General features: G+C 39.8%; 1 protein-coding gene and 1 pseudogene across 3 annotated transcripts in view; one reads left to right on the top strand and one right to left on the bottom strand.

Moving 5' to 3' along the window:
- Window positions 1-26,120, top strand: part of CDK19 (cyclin dependent kinase 19) — a 163,707-nt gene that overhangs the window by 38,167 nt on the left and 99,420 nt on the right. For all 3 annotated transcript variants that reach the window (XM_014591044.2, XM_014591042.2, XM_014591043.2), the window contains one exon: window positions 20,925-21,000. In XM_014591044.2, coding sequence (XP_014446530.1) covers window positions 20,977-21,000 — 24 coding nt within the window. In that variant the 5' untranslated portion in view covers window positions 20,925-20,976. The remainder of the gene's footprint in view (window positions 1-20,924; window positions 21,001-26,120) is intronic.
- LOC102472030 (proteasome subunit alpha type-6 pseudogene) lies at window positions 15,951-17,840 on the bottom strand (annotated as a pseudogene).

The raw sequence follows: 26,120 nt of genomic DNA, 5'->3' as shown, positions 1-26,120 counted from the left end.
GCACTTGAACCGCAGTCGGCCATGTGGGAATCCAGCACCCTTAACCACCATGCCACCTGCTGGCCCCACGCCCTTTTTACCTGTCTCTCTCTGGCAAGCACATGGGCTCTCTGGCAAATTAAAAAAAAAAAAAAAAATGAATTGTGTTTTGTATTATGTCTAAATGTGATTGCCAAACAAGGTCTTCTAGATTTTTCTTTTGTGTTATCTTCTAGGAATTTTGTCACATTGCATTTTATATAAGTCAATGATACATTTTAAGTTAGTTTTGCAAAGTATGTAAGATCTAGTTTTATTTTTTAAAAATGTATTCATTTAGGGGGTCAGCAAGTGGCATGGTGGTTAAGGTTCTGGACTCTCCCATATGGCCAACCACAGTTTGAGTCCTCAAACTGGTGGCTTGCTTTCTCGCTTTCACTCTCTTTCTCTCTCTCTCTCTGTGTGTGTCTCTCTCTGGTCAAATTAAAAGAAATGAATGAATGAATAAAATTAAATAAATAATAATAATAATAAAATGTATCCATTTGGGGCTGGCAGGTGGTGTGGTGGTTATGGGCGCTACACTCCCACATGGCCAATGGCAGTTGGAGTCTTGGGCCTGGCTGCTTCCTTTCTCACTTTTTTTTTTTTTAATCTCTCTCTCTGTCCCTTTTCAGTCAAATTAAAATAAATAAAGCTAAATAAAATAATTCTTAAAAAAAGTATCCATTTATTTGTTTAACGAGAGAAAGACAGACACACCGAAAGAGAAAGACAGGGAAAAAAAACAGAACAAGACAAGTACCCTCAACAGGAATTCATGCTTCAGTCTCCTCTAGCCTTTTCCAGCCTGCCTGGATGGTGGGAATGGGAGTAACCCGTGTGTACAGGTCAGCCTGGGAACTAAATTGTAATGTGTCATATGGTTTCTAGCACTACAGAGCATTGTGTTTCTGCTGTGCCACCGTAGTGAGCCTAGGTTCATTTTTTTTTCCTGTATGTGAATGTCCAGTTGTTCCAGCATCACTAGTTGAAAAGACTGTCTTCCATTGTCCCTTGAGCTGTTGTCAATGATCCATAGCGGAGGGTATATATCTGTGGTCTATTTTGTTCTATTGATCTATTTGTCTTCTTTTTTGCTAATACCACACCATCCTGATTCCTGTAGCTTTGTAGTAAGTCTTGAAGAAGGATATTGTTATTCTTCTAACTTGGTTCTTCTTCATTATTTAAAAACGTGTTTTTTAACTTTGCCTAGATGGTGTGTGTGCTTGCTGAAAAGAGACAGAGAGAGAAAGACAGGGAAATCATCCCCCATGTAAGGCGGTCACACTGCAATTCCTTCTTCATTTCTCCTTTCAGACTTTTGGACATGTACACATATATGCCCAGTGTGTTTTTCTTTTTTCTTTTTTGGAGAGATTTTGCTATAGGGTGCATGCGCTCGCCAGAAAGACAGAGAGAGACAGAGAGACAGAAAGTGAGAAATCACTCCCTGGGGAGATGGCCATGCCGCAATCCCTTCTCCTCCATTCTCCTCTCGGGATCTTGGGCACGCACGCACACGCGCCCTGCGTGAGTTTAAGCCACCGGGTCTGGGACTTGAACCTGGTCGACTACATGGGAGTCCAGCGACATAGCCATTACACCAGCTGCTGGTCCCAGCACAGTGTGTTTTTGTTTTTGTTTTTTTTGAGAGTTTTCTTTTCGCTATAGGGCGCACGTGCTCGCCAGACAGACAGAGAGAGACGTAGAGACAGAAAACGAGAAATCACCCCCCAGGGGGGATGGCCATGCTGTAATCCCTTCTCCTCCGCTCTCCTCTCGGGATCTTGGGCACACACGCACACGTGCCCGGCATGAGTTTTAAGCCACCGGGTCCGGGACGCGAACCACGGTCGACTACGTGGGAGTCCAGCGACATAGCCATTACGCCAACTGCTGGTTCCCAGCCCAGTGTTTTTCAAGCTGCTGGGTCTGGGACTCATGTGTATGGGGCAGAGATATGCTTCAAGAATGCAGAGAGGCAGTTTTAACCTTAGGCTAGGGTATTCACACAATTTCTGGAAAGCTTGACCTTGTCTGATGGATAGGAAGAATAGGCACAAGAGAGCTAAGTGAGATCAGTGAGTGCAGAGAAGACGAAGAACCAGGAACAGTGAGTGTTTTGTGACTGAAGGTACCAAAATTTCTTCTTGCAGTAGTAAAATGCAATAGAACAAATTTTATCCTGTATTTTAAATAGGACCCTCTTCTCCATTTTTCTTTTTCTTTTCCATTTTTTTTTTTTTTACCCCCAGAGGGCACGTGTTCTCACTAGAGAGAGAGAGAGAGAGAGAGAGGGAGGGAGGGAGAGAGAGAGGGAGAGGGAGAAAAGGATGAAATCATTCCCTAGTGGGGCATAATCTTAGCACAATCCTCTTCCTTCTATTTCTTCATCCTCTTAGGACCCTGGGCATGCAGGCATATGTGCCTGGTGTGTTCCTCAAACTACTGGGGCTAGGATTTTAATTGTGTGGTTGGCCATGTGGATCCGGCTTCTTCAACCAATAGGCCATAAGGCTGGCCCGCCTCCATTTTCTTCTTAAACAAAACAGTTTCTGTCAGTTTGCTGATAGCTGACATTTTGATTTGACTTTATGATTTATGGGCTATGTTGATTAAAGTTTGAAGTAAAGTCTTCTGAAGAAATTCAAATTTTTCCCCTCAAGTATGTTTCAGAGATTGTGGACTATAAAGGTTCAAATGGTTTGGGTTCTAGTAAAAATACTTTTGGGCTATTGGGAAAGTCATGAAGAATTTTTGTGTAGAAAAAGAGGAAAGATATGTCACGACTCTTTCAATGACCCAATATATTAGGAAAGAATCTAATTACTATAGTAGTTGATATTAGCTAGGAAAAACATGCAAATATATATTTTATCAAAAGATTCCTTATTGACCTAGGCTTGGCAGAACCTATGGTGATATGGTATAAAACTAATATGTATTTAATTTTTAGCTGTTGAATTTGATATCTCCACTATTGATTTTCTTTATGGTGTATTTGTTTTCATTAATACTTATGATCTGAGACGATCTCATGAAGTCTGAAATCTAAAGTTGTATCTAAGGGAGCATGTTGTTAATCCAGTACTGTCTCATCTGATGATGTAGTTCTGCCTGATCTGATAGCACTAGAGTTGAGAATGGCAAAATATTTGTATTCTTTTCTTTCCTTGTAGTGGTAGTTTGCTTTCTAATGAATTTTTAGATATAATTAATTTTCTAATAAAAATATTGGTGTTTGTGGCATGCCAGTGGCATGGTGATTAAGGTGACTGGATCCCACATGACTGTGCAATTCAAGTCTGGACCTGGTGGCTTGAGAAATAAACCAGGTCCATGTATGTGCGTGGATTCACATGTGTGGGCATGCCTAAAGTCCTGAGAGGAGAATGGATTGTGTGAAGGCATCTCTTCCCGTGGGTGCTCTCTTACTTTCTCTCTCTGCCTCTTCCTGGCGCGTGCATGTGCCCTGTAACACACATGCACACACATCTGGCATATAAAATCCCCCCCTTCCCGCCACAGGGCGGGCGCCCACACCACAATCCCTTCTTATCTCTTCTCCTGTTGGGATTTTGGCACATGCCCCCAGTGTGAATTTAAGTTACCAGTTTTGGGACTCGAACCGTGGTCAACCATGTGGGAGTCCAGTGACGTAACCACTATGTGCTGGTCCCAATTATTCTATCATTTTAGTTTTATTTTTCAGAACATTATTTTTATCTTCAAAGTGTGTGTGTGTGTGTATATATATATATATATATGAATTATTTAATTTTATTCATCATCATTATTATTTTAATTTGATCAGAGAACCAGAGAGAGAGAGAGAGAGAGAAAGTAAGAAAGCAAGTTGCCGGGTCTGAGACTTGAACCGTGGTCAGCCATGTGGGAGTCCAACACCCCAAACACTATGCCAACTGCCAGCCACAAAGTATTTGTTTTTATAGAAAGTATTTCAGATTTTCTTAGTGTGAAAATATTGAAATAGATCTAGACTAGTAAGTTTATTTCAGGCAGCAGCTAGTTCTCACTATTTGCAAGGTACTTTGTTAGCTCTTACAGAGTATACAGATATGAGAAAGATAGCCTTTCTGCATTTGGGGATGAGGTAAGGGATATGAGTCAATTCTAAGGAAAAAAATGTGAATATAAATAAATAAATATGAATTTTTTTTGTTGTCATTGAACCTTTTGAAATTAAGTTGTAGATGTCATGATGTATCACCCCCAAATACTTGAACCTGTATCTCCTACTACGAGCATTGTCCTGCATAACCATAGTATCTTACATTTTAAATGGCTAATAAACTCAAAAAAATAAAAGTAACCACAATTCCATAATGTTATGTAATATCTAGTCCACATTTCCCCAAGTGTCCAAATAAACTTTTATAGCTATTTTTATTTGAACCACAATCCAGTTAAGATTTTCATGCTTAATATTATATTTGGTTGTTACGTGTTCTTATTGGTTGATTTTTAATTGATTTTTATTGCCAGAGGGCACGTACACTTGTAAGAGAGAGAAAGTGGATAGAGAGCGAGAGAGATAGAAAGAGCGAATGTAGTCACCAATTGGTTACTTTGCAGTCCCTTTTCTTCCATTTCTCCACCTCACTGAGATTTGGAGCACATATGCGCACACACCTGGCATATATTTCAAGACGTGGGGCTAAGATTTGAACCATGTTTGATTATGTGGGATATTTTGGATCACTGGAAAAGTCATGATGTATTTTGTCCATGTTTTTCTATGCAAAAATGCACATGACTTTTCCAACAACTCAATAGCTTTCAAAGCCCAGGATTTAACCACTGAGCTACAGAGCTGGCCCAAGCCAATTATTCTGATAGAGTATCTCACATCTAGATTTGCCTGTTATCAAGGACTTTTAGTAGTGTCTCCTCCTCCAGCCTGTTGAAATGTGGTTACCAGAGAAAGCCTTCGCAGACCCTGAATAGGTTATGAGTCCTGTTATTAGTTCTCTAAATTCTGCCATTTAGTGGGGTGTGGGGCAGTGGAGGCCCATGGGTCCCTTCACCTCTGCCCTCAAGTACTCTTGTCTGTTTACCTGGTGTTAAGGGCACAGATACCATCATTTGGGAGCCACTTTCCCTTTGCGATCACTTTTACTTCACAGCATTGACAGTTACCTGTGTTCTCTCTCCTGAACTCCACTTCCATTGTTTCTTTTATCCATATTGTACTGGATACCCAGTAGCCACTTCAAAATCATATACAAAGTAAATCTACTTTCTGCCTGCAAACTGGCTCATTGTCAGTCTCCTGTGATTTATTTTTTTTGTAAATAGCCTCACTGAGACAACATTTGACTAGAAACTTCAGTTATTTTTTGCTGTTTCTTTGTCTGCCACAGAATTATGCATGTACACATACATTTATTCATCAACTATTTCTTGAATGCCTAAATATATTTGGTCACAGTAGATAATTCTATCTCTGCAATGCCTTTAAAAGGCATTCTCCTCATTTATACTCTGTTTACTCCGATTTTGGCCCTCCTCAACCCTCCCCAGTCCTCCTCAATAGTCTCTCTCCTCTGGCTGTAAATCCTCTAATCCATTCTACTTATTATGCACTTATTGAGAATACCTGTTTGATCATATTTCTCTTGCTGAAAACCTCCGATGGCTTCTCATTATATAGGGAAAACACCAACTTTTCAGTATACAGCATGAAACAATACTCAATTTGGCCTCTTGGCTCTTCTCATGTTATTTCATCTTTTGTGTTATAGTTGTACTTGTCTTCTGTTAATTTCTTGAATATAGCATGGATTTCATAAACAGTTAATTTTTATTCACTATATCAAGAACATGTACTTGGGCAGTGGGTGGGGTGTGGTGGGGATGGCTTGACAGTGTCTTGTCAGGCTGCGATTCCCTTTCCCCAGCCCTCTAGCTCCTCAGAATCTTGGTGTGAAAACTTGGTGTGTTTTCAGGCTGATGGGGGATCCAATCCCTTGGTCACTCATGTGGCTTCCCCCCTGCAGTTCAGTTTGCTCCCAGCTGTACCACCAGGCTGGGCCAGCATGATTTTAATCTTCAACCTTTGTCTATACATTTCTGGTGCCTGTAAGGCCCTGTTACCTCTTCTTTGCTTAATTAAATCCTGTTCATCTCTTCAGGTCTACTCAGCAATTTCTCTGGATATTATTATTATTTTAGTGAAGCAGGGTTTCACTATGGTGCCCGGTCTGATCTTGAAATTGTGATCTTTGTAACTCAGTCTTCTGGGTACAGTAGCTGGGACTATAGGCATACTATGCCCAGCCTCTCTGAAAATTATTTATCTGTCTACTCCCTCCACTAGAACCAAACCCTCCTTTCCATTCTTCCTCTGATCTTTGCTCGTACATCTGATATAGCACTTACTAGATTGTGTCCCTTGCTTGTGTGTCATTCTGTGAGAAGATCCACAAGGGAAGGGATTGACTCACTCTTCCTTCTGTTCCTGGAGCCCAGCACTGTGCTTGGCCCATAGCAGCACCTGCTTAGTAAAATATTTCTGAAATAACTAGCATCACTTAATATATTATTTCTGTAGCAGTCTGTTTGAGGTTCATGAATTCTCAAAATAAGATCGTGATTTAGGGCCAGTCTGTGGTGTAGTGGTTAAGGCAGATGGATCCCACATGGCCAACTGCGTGGTTCAAATCCCGGACCTGGTGGCTTGAGAAACATGCTGTGTGTGTGTGTGTGTGTGTGTGTGTGCATGTGCTCGTGTGCACACACACGTACCCCAAATGGAAAGGGGATTGAGGTATAGCTATCTCCCCTGGGGAGTGCTTTCTCGCTTCTCACCCCTCTCTCTCTCTGGTGAGTACACACACCCTATAGCAATTTTTTTTCTAGAGGATTTTGCTATAGGGCACGTGCGCTTGCCAGAAAGACAGAGAAAGACAGACAGAAAGCGAGAAATCACCCCCCCTCCAAGGGAGTTGGCCATGCTGCAATCCCTTCTCCTCCATTCGCCTCTCAGGATCTTGGGCCCACATGCACATGTGCCTGACCTGAGTTTAAGGCACTGGATCTGAGACTTGAACCACAGTCAACTACATGGGAGTTCAGCGACATAGCCATTACGCTAACTGCTGGTCCCCCTATAGCAAATTTTAAAAGAAGTATTATGTTTTATATAGAAAATTTGGTATACACTAAATGTTTGCTAATGATTTTATTCGTATAGTAAGTCCCTTAATTATTTATGTTATAAGTTTAACATTTTTGTTGCCTGAAGTTATAAGCATTATTGCAGAAATATTTGTTCTATTGAAATTTGTTTCTGAGCAATAAGATTTTGCCGTTTTTAGAAACAAACTAAACATTAAATATTGATTTTATATGGTAATATTTTCACCAATGCAGTGTTGAATTTGTGATTTGCACCACTGATTTTGACTGTTTAAAAAATTTTTTTTTCTTTTCTTTTCACCATAGGGTATGTGCACTCCTTGGAGAAAGTGAGAAATTATCCCCTACTTGGTTGACCACACTATAATCCTTCTTACTCCTTTCTCCTCTCAGGATTTTGGGCGTGCATGCACATGTGCCTGCCATGTTTTTTTTTGGAGAGGTTTTCGCTATAGGGTCCATGTGCTCGCCAGATAGACAGAGAGAGAGACAGAGAGACAGACAGCGAGAAATCACCCCCCAGGGGGGATGGTCACGCCGCAATCCCTTCTCCTCCATTCTCCTCTCGGGATCTTGGGCACGCACGCACACATGCCCGGTGTGAGTTTTAAGCCACCAGGTCCAGGACGCGAACCCCGGTCAACTACGTGGGAGTCCAGCGACATAGCCATTACGCCAACTGCTGGTTCCCCCGGCCATGTTTTTTGAGCCTCTGGGTCTGGGATTTGAACCACAGAGTCAGCCTTGTGGGATCCAGCATCTTAAGCACCATCTGCTAGCCTCTGAATTTGAATTTTCTTTTTTAGAGGTTTTTGCTATAGGGCATGTGCGCTCGCCAGACAGACAGAGAGACAGAGAGACAGAAAGTGAGGAATCACCCCCCCCGGGGGATGACTATGCCGCAATTCCTTCTCCTCCATTCTCCTCTTGGGATCTGGGCACGCACCCAGCGTGAGTTTAAGCCACTGGGTCCGGAACTCGAACCATGGTCGGCTACATGGGAGTCCAGTGACATAGCCATTATGCTAACTGCTGGTCCCTGAATTTGACATTTTAAAAGTGCATTGACAGTTCAAATAGTTGTTGACTAAAAAGTAAGATGTTTGAGGAAGCATATTCATCATACCCTAATTAATAAGATTTGAAGCACAGGATTACCCTGTTGCGTACAGAAGAAGCTGGATCCCACATGGCTGAGAGGGCTTTGAGTCCTGGCCCCAGTGGCAACATGTCAGGCATCATGTATGTTCCCAGAATCTGACAGGATGGAGCATTGGAGGGAGAAGGGTTGCGAAATGACCAGGCCACATCGGAGGGTACTCCTCTTCCTCTTTCTCTTGTACCCTTGCACATGCTTTATCATGAATAAACAGGAAAAAAAAGATTCAGAGTGTTAGTGAACCATTTATGAAATATGTTGATCTGCAAATTCAATTCAGTGAATTGTTTTTCATTAAAATGAATTGAAACTCTCCAACCAATATGTGATTATATAAATGGCACCTAGTATGAACACCTATTAATAAATATCACCTAAATCTGAGAAATTACAGTTAACTGATCGATGAAAAATTAATCTAACAATTTTTTGAGACTATTTTTGCCAAACTAATAAGTTTCTAAAATTTTATAATTTTAGAGCTTTTAGTAAATGTTTATCTGAATGGAATTCTGAATGAATGATACAAAATGAAGACTGTTTTTAGAGAAAAAGGTATATTGATGAATTGTCTGTAAGAAAATGAACTAAAAAAGCATTCTTTTTAAAAAAGAATTATTTCATTAAATTTTATTTTGTATTTATTTGTTTTAATTTGACCACAGAGGGACAGAGGGGGGGGGAAGAGAGAGAGAGAGATAGAGATGGGTAGAGAGAAAATAAGCCACCAGGTCTGGGACTCGAACTATGGTCAGCCATGTGGGAGTCCAGTGCCCTTAACCACCACACCACCTGCTGCCCTCCCCTTCCCCAAAAGGCATTCTTTCTAAGGGATTAAAGCAAAAGCATAATCAAATGGTTGTCAGATTTCCATGTTGCCAGGAAATCCTAAACTTTAGAATAAAGAAAAATATTATGGTATTTCAGTGATGTTTAGAGATTGAGCAGATTAAATATTTGGTAAATGAAAACATAAAGAGGGTACTTGTATTTAGCATTATTAATTAGTGAGGCCATACAAAATAATAGCAACACCTTATATTAAAAGATTTAAAGTATTTCAAAATGATTTTAAGGACTATTAGAGGTGGGACCAGCAGATGGTGTAATGGTTATGTCACAGGACTCTCATGTAGTTAATTGTGGTTCAAGTCCTGGATTTGGCGGCTTAAACTCATGCTGGGTGTGTGTGCATACATGCCCAAGATCCTGAGAGGAGAGTGGAGAAGAAGGGATTGTAGCAAGACTATCCCCCCCACCCCGGGGGGGGAGGGAGGCTGGTGATTTCTTGCTTTCTGTCTCTGTCTCTGGCGAGCCCATGTACCCTATAGTAAAAATCTCTTAAAAAAAAATGCTGCCTAACCTTCAAGCCCCCCCCCCCCAAATTCGATTAGTAAAGGTGCTATGGCATTGAACTATTTACAAATGAAATGGTAAGATATCTGGGATTTGTTTCAAAATAAGATTGGCCATATGTTGATAACTATGTGATAGATACATAGAGTATCACCATCATTTAATTGTTTAACCTTGAAAATTTTTATGATAAAAAATATAGAAATATCATGGTATTATGTAATAGACCAAAGTGTTTCCAAACAAGGAATCATTACTACTAGACAGACTGATTATTGGACTCATAATGTTGACTAGTTCGGAATGCTATCAATGTAAAAATGAAATGACTTCTTTTCTTTTTTGTTATTTCAAATTTTATTTCATGTTTTTTTCTTATTTTGGCATGTGATGTGATTACCTTCTACTAAATCTACTAAATAAAATCATAATAAAGGAAAGGGATAAAAGATTGATTTCTTCCAGCATTCTTCTTGAAGGAAAAAAAAATGGTTGACAAACATCATGTGTTGTATGACCTATTTTTCTGTTTTTCTATGCAAAAGTGTGTCATGACCTTCCCGACGACCCAATAGTTTGAAGAATGACTTATTGATAACACTTAGATATAAAACTGGTAATACTGGTGCGGGCAGGTGGCATGGTGGTTAAGGGCACTGGACTCCCACATGGTCCACTGCTGTTCGAGCCCTGGACTGGGTAGTTTGCTTTCTCACTTTCCCTCTTCCTCTCTCTCTTACTCTGTCACTCTCTGGTCAAATTAAAATAAATAAATAAATAAAGTTAAATAAAATAATTCTTTAAAAAAAAAAAACAGGTAACACTGTACCATATTGGCTATGACATTTCTTTCTTAAAGTTTATTTCTCCCACAAAATAGAGAGAAGGAAACTAAGAGAGAGAGACACACACACACACACACCCTGATGGGGGTCTACATAATGTGATTCACCCCCAGCCTCAGCCAGCCTGGATCGTGGGCACATATCTGCTCCCTGGCATGTACAGAGAGACCCCCGGACTTGAACTCAGGACCTTTTATGTGGGTCCAGCGCCACCAAGTACTGTGCAACTTCTTGATGCCGTCTCTGTGCCATCACAGAAATATTTTATTTCTGATGATTTCATTATTTCAGCTCTACTCATAAGGTTTGGAAAAGCAAACTTAAATGTATTTATAGAACTATATGTCTTCTAAGGGATGTAAAAGAGAAATATCTGTAGAAATGGTCTCCGCTCTCTTCCAGCCTCTTTGTCTGCTTCTCTCTTTTTCTCTTGCCTCAGGTCCTTTTCTGGGCATCCCAAAGTCATCATCTTTGGGACCAGCGGATGGTGTAATGGCTGTGTCACTGGTCTCTCACGTAGTCAACTGCGGTTTGAGTCCCGGACCCAGAGACGTAAAAACTCATGCTGGGCACATATGCATGCATGCCCAAGATCCTGAGAGGAAAGTGGAAAAGAAAAGATTGAGGCATGGCCATCCCCCTGGAGGGTGACTTCTTGCTTTCTGTCTCTCTGTCTCTGTTTGGCAAGCGCACACACCCTATACTAAAAATCTCTCTTAAACAAAAATAAACTGCAGAGTGGTTCATGCTGTTTTCCTGCTTAAAATCCTGCAATGACACTTTTCCCGGCACCATCAGGACAAAATCCCAACTGCTTGGGCCGCTGTGTGTGGGGGGCTATCAGAGCCTCTTGCCCCACCCACCTGTCTGTAGCTCCCTTCCCTGCCTCCTACCCCTGCTCTGCGTCCTCTGAGGGGGCCCAGTGGCTCCATTGTTCCTCCAATTTATCAGGCTTGTTCTTTAATTTTTAAAATAAAAATAATCAAAAAGTCATCATCTTTCTGTGTTGTACTTCCTCCAATCCAATATCATCATATCTACAGGCTTTAGCCTTTCAATCTGGAACTCTCTTACGACAGGCACTTGATGAGGATCCTTAGGACATCTCCTTTTTGAATTTTCCAGATATTTTATATTTGATTCAAGTTTCTATGTAAAAGAATCACTTATGAGCTGACGAACCTTTTGAGATCTGACCTAAACCTCAATGATCTCCGCATCAACTAAGCTTACAACCTCAGACTTGTCCTCGATTCGTCCTTCATAATCTTCCTTATCTTTTGGTCCTGCCAATCCCGCCTTTAAAATGGATGTCACAGGTGTTCCTTCTTTGTTCAGTTGTACTGTGTTCCCCTTTTATGAAGAATGTTGGATGTAGAATTGGAAAATCTGGTCTCAGCTCTGCCACTAGCTGCTGGCCTTGTTTCTTTATCCTTGAAGTGGAGAGACTGTGCAGGCTTTTCTGAAGCCCCTTTTGAGAGCTAACATCTTTTTCTCCTAATTCAAGTCCTTATCTTCCTATAGCTACAATGCAGGAAACTCCTCATTGTTTTTATACCTTTAACCTCAGCTCTTTCTAATACTAATGTCCTTTTTTTAAAAAAAATTTTTAGAGTTATTTTTATTTAACTTTATTTATTTATTTATTCATTTGTTTATTTCAATTTGACCAGACAGATACAGAATGAGACAGAGAAAGTGAGAAAGCAAGCCGCCAGGTCTGGGACTCAAACCGCATTTGGCCACGTGGGAATCCAGCGCCCTTAAACACCTGCTGGCCCCAACCTCAGCTCTTTCTAAAATGCTTAACTCTCCTATGTAGTTTTCATTGCTTTAAAGTAAGTCCTCATGTTTCCAGGTCTCCGTTTATGTCTTGTCATCACTTCTCTGGTTAATGGTTTTATCATTAACACAATTAGACAATGTGAAAATTTCATCCATTTTCAGAGTCATCCTCTTCTTCATTTACAGAAGCAAATATTGGTTACCAAATTCTGTCAGTTCTGACTCAGAAATGTCTTTTCAATCCATTATTTCTTTTCTGCTACTCTTCTAATTTAGCCCTTTGTCTTCTCTCATCTCTATGTTTGAGGCAACCTACCGAATGTTGGCTCTGACACCAGTTTTTCTCTGGAGTAACCAGAGTTACCTTCTCTGAGCAAAGATTTGTTAATTTACCTTCTCTGTTCTAAAAACCTTGGACTCCACACTATTTACATATGAAGTACAATCTTATTGTAGAAGTCACATGGTTCCTTCTCCATCTTTATTTTTATTTACTTATTTAAGAGATACTTGCTCTAGGGCACATGCACTCACTGGAGAGACAGAGAGACAGAGAGAGACAAAGCAAGAAATCACCCTCTGGGTGGAAGGCCATACTTTATCCTTTCTTTCCTATTCTCCTCGGGATTTTGGGCTCGCACACGCACGCCTGGCCTGAGTTTTAAGCCACCGAGTCTGGGACTCGATACTCAAACCACAGTTTGAGTATGTGGGAGTCCAGCTGGGTAACTATTATGCCATCTGCTGTTCTTCCCTTCTTTATTTTCTACCCTTATTTTTTGCTCTTTATCATCATGGACCCTGTTCTCTGGCCATCTGAATACCAGCTGTTTCCTGAATATGCTTTTTGTTATTTTCTCATGTACTTTTATTTTTACCTGGAATTTTTGACCTCCCCATTTCTTCTCTGTCTGTGAGAACTCCTCCCCTAATGGCATGAGTTAGGGAAGTAACTTCTTTAAAGCTCTGACAGAATGACTGGATGGTTATTTTTTTCTGCCTGTTATATGTCTGTTGGGGGTAAGGAGCTTATGAGAGTTACTTGTTTATTAGTTGATATAATAAGGCACTTTTCACTAGAACAATAACCAAAAGAAGGGTTTAAAAAATAATGATTTTATTTAACTTTATTTATTATTGTTGTTATTATTTTTAGTATTTCCAGAGAGAGACAGAGAGAGACAGAGAGAGGGAGGGAGGGAGGGAGGGAGGGAGAGAGAGAGAGAGAGAGAGAGAGAGAGAGAGAGGGAGGGGGAGAGAGCGCGGCCCGCGCAACCACAGTTGGCCATGTTGGAGTCCAGCACCTTTAACCATCATGCCACCTGCTGGCCCTAAGGATTTATTTTTATTTTTATTTGACCAGAGAAAGACAGAGACAGAGAAAGAGGAAGAGGGAAAATGAGCAAGCCACTGAATCCGGTAATCAAACTGCAGTCGGCCACTTGAGAATCCATTGCCCTTAACTACCACGCCATGGCCCCACAAAGAAGGATTTTGGTCCTATTATTTTCCCCCTCTCCACCAGAGGGTGAACTTGCCTGCCAGAGAGCGAAAGGAAATATCCCTCAATGGGGGTAGTCATGCTGCAATCCTTTTTCTTCAGGTTCTTCACTATGTCAGGATTTTGTACTTGCACACACAGGCACCTGGCATGTTTTTCAATCTGCCAGGACAGAGACTTGACCTGCAGTTGACCATGTGAGATCTGGCTCTCTTGTGCACACTCTCCTATGGGGCTGGTCCCTCCTCTTAGTTTGAAGACTTTAGAATTTTTCCCTCAGCCATATTTAAGTTCTTTTCTTTTTTCTTTTCTTTTCTCTTTTCTTTTCTTTTTTCTTTTCTTTTCTTTTCTTTTCTTTTCTTTTCTTTTCTTTTCTTTTCTTTTCTTTTCTTTTCTTTTCTTTTCTTTTCTTTTCTTTTCTTTTCTTTTCTTTTCTTTTCTTTTCTTTTCTTTTCTTTTCTTTTCTTTTCTTTTCTTTTCTTTTCTTTTCTTTTCTTTTCTTTTCTTTTCTTTTCTTTTCTTTTCTTTTCTCTCTTCTCTTCTCTTCTCTTCTCTTTCTTCTTTCTTCTTCTTTCTTCTTCTTTCTTCTTTCTTCTTTTCCCTTTAATACCAGAGTATGTGATACAGGGAGAGAGAGAAAGAGGACTCTCCAGCAGGCCCTGGTAATGCCACAGTTCTTTTTTTCTCCATTTTCCAACCTGTCAGGAGCCTGGATGTGGGTGCATATGCATGGCATGTTTTTCAGTCTGCAGGGGCCAGAATTCAGACTGCCTTCAGCCATGTGGGATCTGACTCCCTCTGGAAGGCTTAATCACTACGTGACAGGGACAGCCCCCATTCCATCTTTTCTTTTTTTTTTTTTATTATCATCATAATCTTCTTTATATCATCTTTTCTTCATAGATATTTCTTCTAAATTTTTAGTCAGCCATAGCTCCTTGGGACAAAAGACAGCCCCATACTGGTTTGTACACCTGGTAGCATTATTGATAGGGGCAAAAGGGCCTGGAATCAGTCTAATTGTGACCGAACAAATGGGGTTTTGGTAAAACTCTGACTCTCTTGTGCTTGTGCATATGGGCTGCTGAATGGTGTGTTACTTTGCTACAGTTGACTGGGAGCTAGTCCAAGTTGGGACATTATTGAAAGGTATAAAACTATCTTTTTTAACCCAGTTACTAATATTTTATCCAAGAGATTTTTCTAACTTGTTTCTCTAGACCTGAGAAACTGTTCTGTAACTATGTTTAAATTCTACCACTGAGTCTGATTTTCTGCCTGGGATTACATTTTTATTTTAAGGTAACTATTTCCACCTTTTGCACAAATACATGCTTTTATTTTTACCTACTGTTTATAAAATTGGTTGCATAAAGAATTTTCCAGTAAAAAATTAAAAAATATATATAAAAATAAAACAGACGGTTAAACACTAAAACAAAAACAAACAAACAAAATTTCCAGAGCATAGTGTCTTGGATGGAAAACCTAATAGAATACAGTCTCTGCCAAATTTATTTTTTTATTTTGTGGTTACATAGTGTTCTCAGTGAACAATTGTTCTTCGTTGTGACTACTGAGAGTGAAGCTTGCATGAAGTTGATACACATTATAGACATACAGGAGAAATTTCTTAAAAGTAAAAAATTGTGTATAGCTTGTATCATGTTTACATCATAAAATTGTGTTTTTTTTTTTTTTCCTTTTCAATTTTTGCTATAGGGCACATGTGCTTGCCAGAAAGAGAGAGATAGAGAAAGTAAGAAATCCCCTGCAGTAGGTATGGCCACACCACAGTCCCTTCTTCAGTCTTCTCTTAGGATTTTGGGAACCCACACACATGCGCCAGCATAATTTTCAAGCTACTGGATTGAGACTGCGTATTTGGCCATGTAGGATCCAGTGCTTTAACCTCCATTGGCTTCAAATATATCTATTTTTAACTCTCCTGGATTTATTTAGTAAACTCCTTTTTAAAAAAAAAATTCTAAAAGCACTGTTTTTATTTATACAGTGTCCTAACCACTTCAGCAGTAGGAGGAGTGGGGCCTCCAGGGCCTCCATATGCTGCTTTGTTGTTACCAAACACACAGGCAAGTGGCATCATGGATTTGGTAAACTAATGATAATGTTTAGTCTCTGCTAGAGCAGCAGGGTGAGCATCAAGCTCTGCTTCCGTAAGAATCCCGAATTTAGGATTTTCAACTGTAACTACTCCAGCTTCTATTTCTGAAGGTTTGAAGTCAATTGACAGAACAGTAGGCAGGCACGTAATTGCAGTTTCCACCGTCTGTTCAAATGTCCAGTCAAATTCCTTCTTCACTTTTTTTTCAAGGAAACTGATTGACTCAGTTTGTTTAACTCGTGCTGCAGCAGCTTTAAGCCCACAGTAGTAACCTGCAGGATCACACTTGTGCTCCTGAGGACCTTGTTCTTCATCTGTACCAATTAATATCATACAACAACCAAGAGGCCTCATTTCAGCATTCTGTGTGTAGACCTGAGAAATACCAGCGATTCTTTCCCACAGCATGTCCACAAGAATCGCATAACCATACTTGTAGTTCCGATTAGCTGCCTTATAGCGTGGCCTCTGTACCTGGGATCGACTGTCAGCTGTCGTTCCTGTCATCACACAGCCAATGTTCAGATATATTGAATAAGTGAGTCACTGTGCTGGAATCCAATCATTTGTCAGGAACTTTTTTCTGTATGACAATTACTGCATGGTCTTTCCTTCTGACAGCTACTGATGTAAGGCCACTCTGGTTAATAGCCTTGACAGCATATTCAACTTGGTAGAGCTGGCCCTCGGGTGAAAAAAATGGTAATGTAGCGGTCAAAACCAGCGCTGGAACCACAGGATGTGTTGTTGCATCCACTACTTCAAGTACAATCTCTGAGTTCCTTAACTCCCACACCAGGTGTACAAACCCCTCCCAGAAGTTGTTGCAACTCCTTTTTGTTATTTTTGATATGTAGTTATTATAATCATACTAATATACATTGAAATGTAGAAAGCAACTTCCCTGAATGCTTTGGAATTCCATTGTCTATTTAGAAATAATTTTTTTTTGGAGAGGTTTTCGCTATAGGGCGCATGCGCTTGCCAGACAGACAGCGAGAGACAGAGAGACAGAAAGCGAGAAATCACCCCTCAGGGGGGATGGTCACGCCGCAATCCCTTCTCCTCCATTCTCCTCTCGGGATCTTGGGCACGTATGCACACGCGCCCGGCGTGGGTTTTGAACCACCAGGTCCGGGACGCGAACCGCATTCGACTATGTGGGAGTCCAGCGACATAGCCATTACATTAACTGCTGGTCTCTAGAAATAATTTTTTAAAAAAGATTCTTGCCATAGGGCATTGTCCTTGCTGGAAAAAGACAGAGAGAGGGAAAGTGAGAAATCACCCCCCACAAGGGGTGATTGCTGCAATCCCTTCTCCTCCATTCTCCTCTCGGGATTTTGGGCATGCACCCACATACACCCAGTGTGATTTTCAAGCCACCAGGTCTGGGACTTGAACGGCAGCATTGGCCATGTGGAATCCAACATCTTCACCACCACGTCTTAGAAGAACTAAGCTCCCGCTAAAGTCTAGGCCATCATAACAGTGTTGTCCGGGTTTGCCTGCTTTTCAGCTGTGTCATGTTAAAGACAAACTGGACTCCCACGTAGTCGACTGCGGTTCGTGTCCCCGACCCGGTGGCTTAAAACTCACACCGGGCATATGTGCGTGCGTGCCCAAGATCCCGAGAGGAGAATGGAGGAGAAGGGATTGCAGCATGACCATCCCCCCTGGGGGGTGATTTCTCGCTTTCTGTCTCTCTGCCTCTCTCTGTCTGTCTGGTGAGCGTACGCGCCCTATAGCAAAAACCTCTCAAAAAAAAAAAAAAGACAAATTGTACTTTTGTGATAATTAGTAGGGTGTGTGACTGAAACGTCTAGGCTGTGGGACGTGAACTGCTACTGACTCTTGGAGGAGCTCCTGGAGAGGGGCACTCATGATACGAAAGCAGTAAGGCTTCCCTGCCCCATGTACTTACTGAAGTAGGTACTAGTCATTGAGATGTTTCTAGACACTGTGGTAAAGGATGCATCTTTATTTAGTCTTCATACAAAGGGATTGGCATCTGCCCAAAGATTGACGTTGACATAGTAAAGTGCTAGGGACTCCCATATGCCTTCGGGGACCTTGCCACTTCCTCATATGGTGAACTTCAGAGGTGCCACATCATCACTTAGCATCTGACAGTTAATATCCAAAAGAGAGATGGTAATGCTCTTTCAGTCTCAATGTAAAACTTGCACATCTTAAAGTTGCAGATTTTTGAGCATTTTATTAATTTAACAGATGGAAGTTATATTTAAACTTATTAAGTGAAATGATTACTGGGTTTGTTTCTTGTTCCTATCTATATCATTCAGAAGAAGAGGCCTATTCTGCTTAAGCTTTCAGATTCTTTTGACAGCCTGGATGTGAAATTCAAAAGCCATTAATGTGATGTGTTAATTTTGCACTTTTTGACTTATTGCAAAAAAAATTCTTATAGTTTCCATAGCAACGATAACCTATCCAGATTGTGTAATATTCTTTACAGTATTAAAAATAAAACTATGCAATTACATGAGCTTCTGGAGCACTTCATTTAAGGGGACTTGGGATTGAAATATTTCTGTTGGAAGAAAGTGGTTGCACATGAAAAATTTGTCAGACACCTTTTATAAGTTTTAAGAATTGGTTAAACTTAAATATTTGCTAATGGAAAACTGGTAGCTAATTGAATTATTAAATGTGTAAAATTTAGTGTTAGCATCAGTGTGTCAGAGCATCTTAGGCATGTGTTCTCTCCCATGTACCCTCTCATACATTTAGGGTCAAGAGGTATTTGACTTTGATCATAGTCACCTGCTGCTTGTGCTTCTTTTTTTTAAAAAAAATTGTTTAGAAGATGTGTGTACTTCTTGGAGAGAGACAGAAAGTGAAAGAGAAGAAGTAGAAAGCAAGTCCTATGGGGAATGGTCACACCACAATTCCTTCTCCTTCATTTCTCCCTCCTTTAAGAATTTTGGGCACACATGTATATGCACCTAGTGTGTTTTGTAAACCGCCAGGTCCAGGACTCAGACCATGCAGTGAGCCATGTGGAATCCAGCTGCCTTAACCACCATTCCATGGGCCTGGTCCTGCTTGTCTTTTTTAGTGTCTTCTCAGTAGTCTGAAAAAAGTCTGGTCTATATTTTGCTGGAAACAAGGTAGCAGAAAAGGGAAAAAGGTTCACTTCAGCTTTCCATATTTTTACTTTTGCTCTATAAAACATGCCTAAGGTATCTCTTGAAAATACTAAAGATTGTTTTAGTAGGTAAATATTTTGAGTATTAAATTATTTTGGCTTTTTCCCTTTTCCTTCTAATTCTAATTTAAAATGTAATATAAAAATCAGTGATAAAGTTAGTTAACATAATACCTGCCTCTTCACAGCACTATTTTAATTTTGTTGAGTTACTCTCAGCATATGTATAGATGTGTGCATGTTTTATATGATTTACTTTGTATATTTTCTTACCAGCATATGGTAAATACTTCCCACATTTTCAGTGACCTTCATGGCCTTAATTTCAGTGTTATTTGTACCACAGTCCCTCTTGTTGACATATCTGGTATGTTTTTTGTTTATCAAAAAATTTTGTTTATCAAAATGCTGCTTAAAAGCAACAGCAATGGGGCTAGGAGTTAGCATGGCCATTTAAGGTACTGGATTCCTACATGACTGACTGCAGTTTGAGTCCGGGATTTGGTGACTTGAGAATCACAGTGGGCATGTGGCCATCCCCTCTGGAGAGTGATTTCTCACTCTCTTTCTCTTTCTTTCTCTCTGACGAGCATGCGTGCCCTATGGCAAAAACCTAAAAATCACAAACAAAATAAAACAATGACAAAATGCTGCTTAATTATTTCTTGAATGCCATGTAGTAGAAGAAAAATGTATATTATTTTCAAACTCATCGTGAGAGGAAGTAAATATAATTCGATTATTTGTCCAAAACAGATTGTGGAAATCTTCCAGAGGCATGTAGATATATGTCGTAAATGCACATTATAAATAACCTCTTAACTGCTGTATCTGTTGGTAAACAGAGAATGGGGAAATGAGAAATAGCTGCGTAGGACAGCTGTGGAATTCGACCAATCATAACATGGTGAAACCTTGCTGAGGCTTTGGTACAATCAAAAGAGAGATCTCAGGGGGCATGGATTTTGCCTCTCTTAGCAGAATGACCCATGATATGAACACAGTTGTAGCGTTCATCTAGAGCCTTCGTATGGCTAGGTCTGATGTAAGTGCCCTGGATACTGACTGTGTTGCAGTAGCCACCTGTGTGATGCAATCAGTATTTTTACATACTATATTACTGTTATTGAGCTGCTGTCTTCTCTCAGTTAATCACCCTGGTGACTATTGGTCGCTAGAAGTTTTAATGCTATGATAATTGTTTGGAAAATCCACAGTAACTACTAGGTTTCTACTAGAGTTTCTGAGAATGAGATGTTGGCGACTGGAGTTCTTAAGTCTTGTAAGGTTTTGGTCAAGGTCTTGGGGCTTTTGAATGTATCCTTTCGTAGGCAAGAAACGACTTGTTCTGGCAGATTCTCCTATAGATGCTTTTTATACTATGCAATTACTGTAAATGATTCTGGAAGTTTATGTCTATCAGCTATTTTTACAGTAAATTTTTATAATAGAATGCTTCTGAAGATTTCATACCATTAAGACAGGCGTGGAGTATCTTACAATATGTTTTGACTTTATGATTGTTTACTCCTGGAAACTTGTGCTGCGTTTAGTATCCTGTTCTGTTTCAATTTTGAATTTTCTGTATTGGCTTTGTCTGGTGTTTTCATTGTGACATGAATTTCATTTGGTATTTCATATTTCTGTAGTTGAAATATAAAAAATAATAGACAATGCATGGCATAGTGAGAGTGTTTACATATCATTGAGATTAAGTGTATTTCTGTTATTTTTATAGTTGTAATTTTGAATGTGAAATAATATATGGAAAATAATTTTTTTTTGTTCATATGCAGAAAAGATGAAAAGGAATATGCACTGAAGCAAATTGAAGGCACAGGAATATCCATGTCGGCTTGTAGAGAGATTGCAGTAAGTAGATATAAATATAATCAATTATTTTATTAATTGATATTTTATATTGATTTATTAAAAAAGAGCTTCATTGATATATACAATACATGGTTATTTCACAGATATTAACTAATTTAAAGATATTTTATGTAAGATGAGGACATCTGCATGAAGATTTTTTTTTTTTTTTGAGAGGTTTTTGCTATAGGGCGCATGCGCTCGCCAGCCAGACAGAGAGAGACAGAGAGACAGAAAGTGAGAAATCACCCCCCAGGGGGGAATGGCCACGCCACAATCTCTTCCCCATTCTCCTCTTGGGATCTTGGGCACGCACGCACACACACCCGACGTGAGTTTTAAGCCACTGGGTCCAGGACACAAACTGTGGTCGACTATGTGCGAGTCCAGCGACATAGCCATTACGCTAACTGCTGGTCCCAGCATGAAATTTTTAATGACTTGAAAGTCATTTCTGAACAGTCTCTTAATTTTACAAATTTGAAATCTCAGAAATACTGAACTAAATGATTTAAATAATCAAAATTCTTATGGAATATAAATTTTAAATGAATAATTTTAATTAGTGTCTGTTTTCCTATAATTTTAGGACTGATGTGTATATAAATATATATATATATATATATATGTATATGTATATGAATCTCTTCCCCATTCTCCTCTTGGGATCTTGGGGCATGCATGCACATGCATCCGGCATGAGTTTAAGCCACCAGGTCCAGGACTTGAACCGTGGTCGACTACATGGGAGTCCAGTGACGTAGCCATTATGCCATCTGTTGGTCCCAGTACTGATGTATATCTTTATAAAGAAAGAGATCACACTACTAATTTTTATGTGTTTTAAATACTTTTTCTGAAATAACATATTTTTTAGTGATAGATTTTACCAGTTGCTGGCAAAATAAGACTGTCATAATAATGTGATAATGTCTTAAAGAGAGATAATTGCTTTTTTTTTCCTTATATGACATACCATTGCTTTTAAGAAATGCTTGTTCATAAGAGTATTTAACATTTACTGAATATTTACCACATTTATTAAGTGCTTTCAAGTATTAATTCATTTTAATTTTACAACAGCGTGTGAAATAAGTACTTTTAATATCCCTGTTTTACAGATCTGAAAACAGAAGCAAAACTATAATTATGGCTTAGAAGGCTCACTATTATATTACCTTACTTTAGTTCTTTAATAAAAGTTGCAGATTAGGACTTAATCATGGTATCATATCATTTTCTGTTTCTAAATTGCTAAATATTCATTTAAATAATCATTATTGAATAATTATGTTCATATCCATTAGTGATTTTTGCCTGTAATTTAATAGCTATTACATATATTGGCCATGTGAATAAAGCAGAAAGGTTTATCACACTCCTTCATCACTCTTTAATCACAAGAAAAAGTGTGTACAGAGAACACATCAGCAGGAGATCTGTAGACCTGGTTACCTGTCAGCCCAAATGGCTAAGCTGGTGATGAATCCCAGGTTTTTTTAAAATTATTAATTTGTTGTTGTTGTTTTTAGATTTTTGTCATAGGGCATGTGTGTTCACCAGAGAAAGACAAAGGGAGGGAAAGTGAGAAATCACCCCCCAGAGGGATGGCCATGCCACAATCCCTTCTCCTCCATTCTTATGGGATTTTTGGGCACACAAACACATGTGTCCAGTGTGGATTTTCAGGCCACTGGTTCTGGGGTTCTAACCATGTTCAGCCATGCAGAAGTTCAGTGCCTTAACCACTTTGCCACCTGTCAGCCCTAAGTCCCAGTTTTTTTAAATATGTGAAACAGAGAACTATAAAGTCTCTTCTAATCCTCATTCACACTTTTTTTTTTCAGAGAGAGTTTTTGCTGTAGGGTATGTGCAGTCACTGGAGAGACAGAGAAAGACAGAGAGACAAAAAGTGATAAATCACCCCCCAAGGGGGATGGCCATGTCACAATCTCTTCTTCTGCATTCTCCTTTTGGGGTTTCGGGCATGCATGCACACACACCCCAGTGTGAGTTTTAAGCTGCCAGGTCCAGGATTCAAACTGTGGTCAACTACATGGAAGTCTAGTAATGTAACTAATATGCCATCTGATGGTCCCCCCGATTCACACGTTAATGGGCAGAGACCTTGTCTAATTATCCCTAGTTCCTAGCATAGTGCCTGGGACATAGCAGGTGCTCCATAAGTCTTTCCTTTTGTTTCTTTTCTTTTTTAATGCCATAAGGCATGTGCACAAGAGAAAGAGAGAGAGGGAAAGATTTTTTTTGGAGAATGAAAAGATATCCGCTATGGGATAGGGCTCGGTCATACCAGAATCCCTTTTCTTCCAGTTCTCTGTTCCTTTAGGATCCTAGGCACTTATGTGTTGCCACTGGGACTAGGATCCCAGGCAGCCATGTGGGATCTGGCTACCTCTGCATAGTGCTTAACCTTTGCACTGTGGGGCCAGCCCAATAAATATTTCTCAAATAAATAAATGAATGAACAAAACAAAATCCTACTAGTGGTCCATGACTGATTGATTGATTTACTTTAGAATATAAATTTATTATTTAATAATTTTTAATTCAGTGGTTTTACATTAATTATATAGTGGTATTTGTAATACCTTACCAGAATAAGCATTTGAAAAGTGATTTTTAGCTCATTAAAATCTTTTATATTATTATATCAACCAATATAAATATCATCAGTGTATGCTTTTGCTATACACTAATGTATAGCAATCATAATTTATAATCTTTTTTTAAGATTTGTTTGCTATAGGGTGTGTATGCTTGCCAGAGAGAGAAAGAAAAAGAGACAGAAGGAGAGAAAATGAGAATCCTCCCCCTCCCCACCCAAGGAGGATGTCCACGCTACACTCCCTCCTTCTCCATTCTCTTCTTGGCATTTTGGGCACACATGCATACACTCCTGGTATGATTTTTAAGCTGCCAGGTCCAGGATTTGAACTGAAGTTGGCCATGCAGGAGTCCAGCACCTTAACCATCACACCACCTGTGGCCCTAGATTAGAATTTTTTAAAAGCTTATTAATTTATTTCTTTCACAAGTGAAAGTGAGAGAGAGAGAGAGAGAGAGAGAGAGAGAGAGAGGGAGAGGGAGAGAGAGAGAGAGAGAGAGAGAGGAGAGAGAGAGAGAGAGAGAGAGAGATGTCTACATCTCTTACAACAGGGTCTTGATGCTACAGTTTACTTCCCAGTCTTCAGCCATGCTTAGGGAAGTCTCTGGACTTGAACTGGGAACCTTCCCATATGGGCTTGCCTCCCAGGGAATCACATTTTACCACTATGCCATCATCTGGCCTACTAGAATAGGATTTTCAGACTGACTTACTATTAATTGGGTAAAAGCTGAGGTTTAAGGTATTGATTAGTAGGACGTGAAAAACTGAATTGAAAATGACTTTTCTGAAACAAAGATTTCAGTGTGCTGAGGAATCCATGGGTGAATATGTTTTTATGTAATTTGGAGTCCAATGAAGAAACTTAACTCTTAAAGTCATTTATAGATTTTCTGTTTTAAAATTTATTTTTACTTAAAAATCTTATTTAATTTTATGTACTTTTGAAATAAGTTGCCAGAGGGTGGCTGTGCTTGCCAGAGAGAGAGAGAGAGAGAGAGAGAGAGAGAGAAGAGATGCATATCCTCCATAGGGTCTGATCATATTGTGATCCTTCCTCTAGTCCTCTAGCCTGTCAGATTTTGTGTACTTGCGCACGTGCCTAACATGTTTCAGGCTGACTTGGACAGGAATTTGGATTTGATCTGTGGTCACCATGGGAAATTCAGTTCTCTTGAGCAGTACGTTGCCGCTGTATCACAGAACTGCCCCTTCATCATTCTTGAAAAGAAAGCAACTATTAATCTTCAGCATCCCGTGTACTTGAGGATTTTTTTTTCTGTTGCTTATTTCAAGATTCTTTTTTTGTCTTTGTCTTTTACCATTTCACTATGATGTGTCTAGGTGTGGGTCTTTTTTTGAGTTCTCTTTTTTGGAGTTTGTGGAGCTTCTCGAATAATGTTTCTCATCAGATTTGAGAAAGTGGGACCAGCTCCATGATGCAGTGATTAGGCACTGCTCAGAGGAAACTGGATCCACATGACTGACCAGGATTTGAGCCTTGGCTCCATTGGCTTCATACAGGGCACATGTACACACGTGCTCAGGATCATGGTGAGATGGGTAGTTGGAGGAAAAAGGGTAGCAGCATGACCAGGCCCCACTGAGGGGTGCTTTCTCTTTCTCTCTCCCTTTACCCATGACTACACATATGCCTTCTAGTGTAAAAAAGTGTCATTTTTAAAAAAATTGAACTTTTCAGATATTTCTTCAGATATTCTTTTCCTTTCTTTTCTCTGTGATTCTTATTACATGTGTGTTCATAGGCTTGATGGTGTCCCACAGGTGTCTCTGTGATAATTTTTCCTTTCTTTTTTATTTTTGTTGCTTAGACTGGACATTCTTAATTGACTATCTTCAAGTTTACTAATTCTTTCTTCCACCAGCACAAAAGTGCTGTTGAGCCTCCCTGGTGACATTTTCATTTTTGTGTTATTTGTTTAGATTTGCTGTTTGATATGGTAGAAGGACAAATTGTATAAGGAAGTTGGGAGTCAGAAGTTAAGAGGGACTGAAAGATAGGGAGAATGGAGACAGCACTGTAAATTAAAGACTAGATGAGCATGTGCTTGCCTTCTTCCTTCCATCTACCATAATAGTATCTGACTCGTAGTCTATATAGATGCACATGCATGAGAGACTTTTGATATAGACAGTTAAGAAGGAACATTTCTGTGGTTTTGTGGTTAAGATGCTGGACTCCCACATGGTGGACTGTGGTTTGAATCCTGGGCTTGGCGACTTGAAAATCATGCCAGGAACGAGCCCTTCTTCAAGAGACAGACAGCTCCATGGCTCCTGCGATCTAGCCATTTGGGGAGAAAGGAAGATGCCCCACTGATAACTGGGCCTCCAGCATCCAAAACTCGTGTGAACAGCCCTTCAAGAAACAGACAGCTCCATGGCTCCTGCGATCTAGCCATTTGGGGAGAAAGGAAGATGCCCCACTGATAACTGGGCCTCCAGCATCCAAAACTCGTGTGAACAGCCCTTC

This window comes from Tupaia chinensis, unplaced genomic scaffold (genome assembly GCF_000334495.1).
Source record: "Tupaia chinensis unplaced genomic scaffold, TupChi_1.0 Scaffold000527_1, whole genome shotgun sequence".
Classification (NCBI taxonomy): domain Eukaryota; kingdom Metazoa; phylum Chordata; class Mammalia; order Scandentia; family Tupaiidae; genus Tupaia; species Tupaia belangeri.
This window is presented reverse-complemented; position numbering and strand designations above follow the sequence as displayed.